Source organism: Condylura cristata, unplaced genomic scaffold (genome assembly GCF_000260355.1).
Source record: "Condylura cristata isolate star-nosed mole 26May11 unplaced genomic scaffold, ConCri1.0 scaffold00026, whole genome shotgun sequence".
Lineage (NCBI taxonomy): Eukaryota > Metazoa > Chordata > Mammalia > Eulipotyphla > Talpidae > Condylura > Condylura cristata.
Window position 1 is genome coordinate 30724059 of NW_004567127.1, and position 2322 is coordinate 30726380.

The window sequence follows — 2322 nt, forward strand, 5'->3', positions numbered from 1 at the left end:
TAGCAGCGGGGTTCTCTTTACTGATCTATTTATAAAACAACGTGGGCTGCCTCAGAGTCTGGAATCACACAGGTGTGCACTTGAATTCAGATTGGGCAAATTAATTGGCTTTTCAGATTTGTTTTTCTCATTTCTAAAACTGGATAAATTAGTATCTACCTATTGAATTAATGGTCTAATTGAAGGGCATCAGGTATGCCAGAGTCCCTGGCACAAACTAAAGGACAATAAAAGATAGTTCTTTTTCTAGATTAATTAATTAAATAAGTTAATGTGGATAAAGAGTTTAAGACAATGTTTGCGATTAGAAGGTGCTGTCAGTTATCACTATTTTCTTATTATTTGAGACAGTAAACTCTCAGTGATTGTTCTTATTACTATTCAGTATTTCGGGCCTTATCTCCCTTCATTTCTCCCCAAAGTCCTACACTGAAGAGCCCTCCTTTTGGTTCCCCCATCCAGCACAAGGGTTTCTGGCCGATTTCCCACTGGCAACTGGCGCTGCATTTCTCCTTCTCTGGGCTCAGATGTCTTCTCCACTGGATTCCTGTCTTAGCCACCCCCTTCTCACAGCCAGAAGGAAGGGCTCCTGGATTTTTTTCCTGCTAAGAAAACAACTCTGTCCAAGCACTTAATTCTTTGTGCCTGGTGGTGCAGTTAACTCTTCCTGAGCCTGGCTTTGAGAGAGGCAACCTCTGGGACAGGACTGGGCCATAGTCTTGCCACCACATCCAGCATAGTACAGAGCAGAGGACATAGGTCCTGGTGCCCAGAGGGATCCCGGTTAACCCCTGAAAGTTCTTGCTTTGAACCCAGCCTTGGCCGCGCCCACGAGCGTCCGCGTTCCTCATGGGGTTGGAATCATCTTCTCCAGCTCCGGGTCACCAGAGCAAGGGGGCTCTCCCTAGGGGTCTTGCTGGCTCCTCCCCGCCGCGGCCCCTCCCCTCCCGGCGGGCGCGTCACCTCCCCTCCCACCTCTGGGATGGCTGAGCCCTGCGGAGCCAGGGCGGGGCGTTGAGCGGTTGATGGCTGAAAACCCGACTGGGAGTCGCGGGTTGAGCAGAGCTCCGGGCCGGAGGCTGGATGGCCGCGTGCTGAACCCAAGCGCGAGAGGCCGCTGCCACCATGCCCACGGGCGTGGGCGCCGCCTGGCTCTGCCTGCTGGCGCTCGCCCTGCCGGGCTGGACCAGAAGTAAGTGGCCGAGGTGCTGGAGCGCGGGAGGTGGAGAGATGGATGGAGGCGATGGACTGTGAGACTCGGGGACCCGGGGGTCGCCCTCCACCACTCCACGGGGCCGCGTCCCCGAGCCCTCAAGGCTGGGGGCCCGGCTTTGTTCTCACGTAGCGCGTCGGGAGAGGAGGTGGAGGTTCGGGGACGCGGATCGGGCGACCGGAGCTCACGCGCGCGCTCGCTCGCCTCTCTCTCCGTTTCTCTCTCTCTCTCTCTCTCTCTCTCTCTCTCTCTCTCTCTCTCTCTCTCTTTCTCTCTCTCTCTCTCTCTGTCTCTTTCCTCCTTTTGTACCCCCACCCCTTTCTCCGCTCCCTCCCTCCTCTTTCCGTTGCTTCCACAGTTGCTCCCTTTTCTTTGTGTATGGGTTCTGCATACATCGACAAAATCCTTTGGAACAGTTAGCTGTCTCGCATTGTCCACTTCCCCGTTAATGGTAATTTCTCACATTGCGCCTACTTCGAACACATGACTTTAATAACTATGAATTCCATCCACAAATCTCAGAAATAAAATTTGAAACATGAAAATTGAAACCTGACGCATGCACGGAGAGGATGCCCAGGTGGCAGAGACTTATTGAATTTGGTAGGGAGTCAGTGTGCTGAGTGGGGAGGGTCAGAGCATTAGAGGAGGAGATCCATGAGATTTGGGAGAAAGCATGGAAGTCCTGCACCGGGATAGGTCCAGAAGGTCGGCCACCCTTGGGCCACTCCTAGTAGCTATCTACTAACCTCTCTCCTAGGTTCTACTTCACTCACGTCCTTAGTACCTGTAAGGAATAGAAATCTACAGTTAACACCTAACTTCTCAGGGGTACAGTCTTTCAATTCCCAGTAAGAAAAGTCAAAAAGTTCCATCCCTTAGATAAGTCAGTCATAGTCGGGAAGCCCTGGTGAACAAAGCTCTTATGTGACACTGAAGAGCCATCGTATGTGCTTTTTGCTTCATTTCCAACTTTGGAGCACTTTTTCTTAAGATGGTCTGTGTTACTCTGTTACTGAGCCTTTAAATTGCTTTCAATATTTTTTTGCAGCCAAAGATCTTTTCATTCCTGCAAGTCTGCCATTTAATATAACATCATCCCTATTTGT

General features: G+C 51.1%; 1 protein-coding gene across 2 annotated transcripts in view; it reads left to right on the top strand.

Moving 5' to 3' along the window:
- Nucleotides 1-1002: 1002 nt before the first annotated feature.
- ADAM19 (ADAM metallopeptidase domain 19) overlaps nt 1003-2322 on the top strand; it is an 82675-nt gene continuing 81355 nt past the window's right edge. For both annotated transcript variants that reach the window (XM_012730120.1, XM_004689533.2), the window contains exon 1: nt 1003-1192. In XM_012730120.1, the coding sequence (XP_012585574.1) occupies nt 1126-1192 (67 nt within the window). In that variant the 5' untranslated portion in view covers nt 1003-1125. The remainder of the gene's footprint in view (nt 1193-2322) is intronic.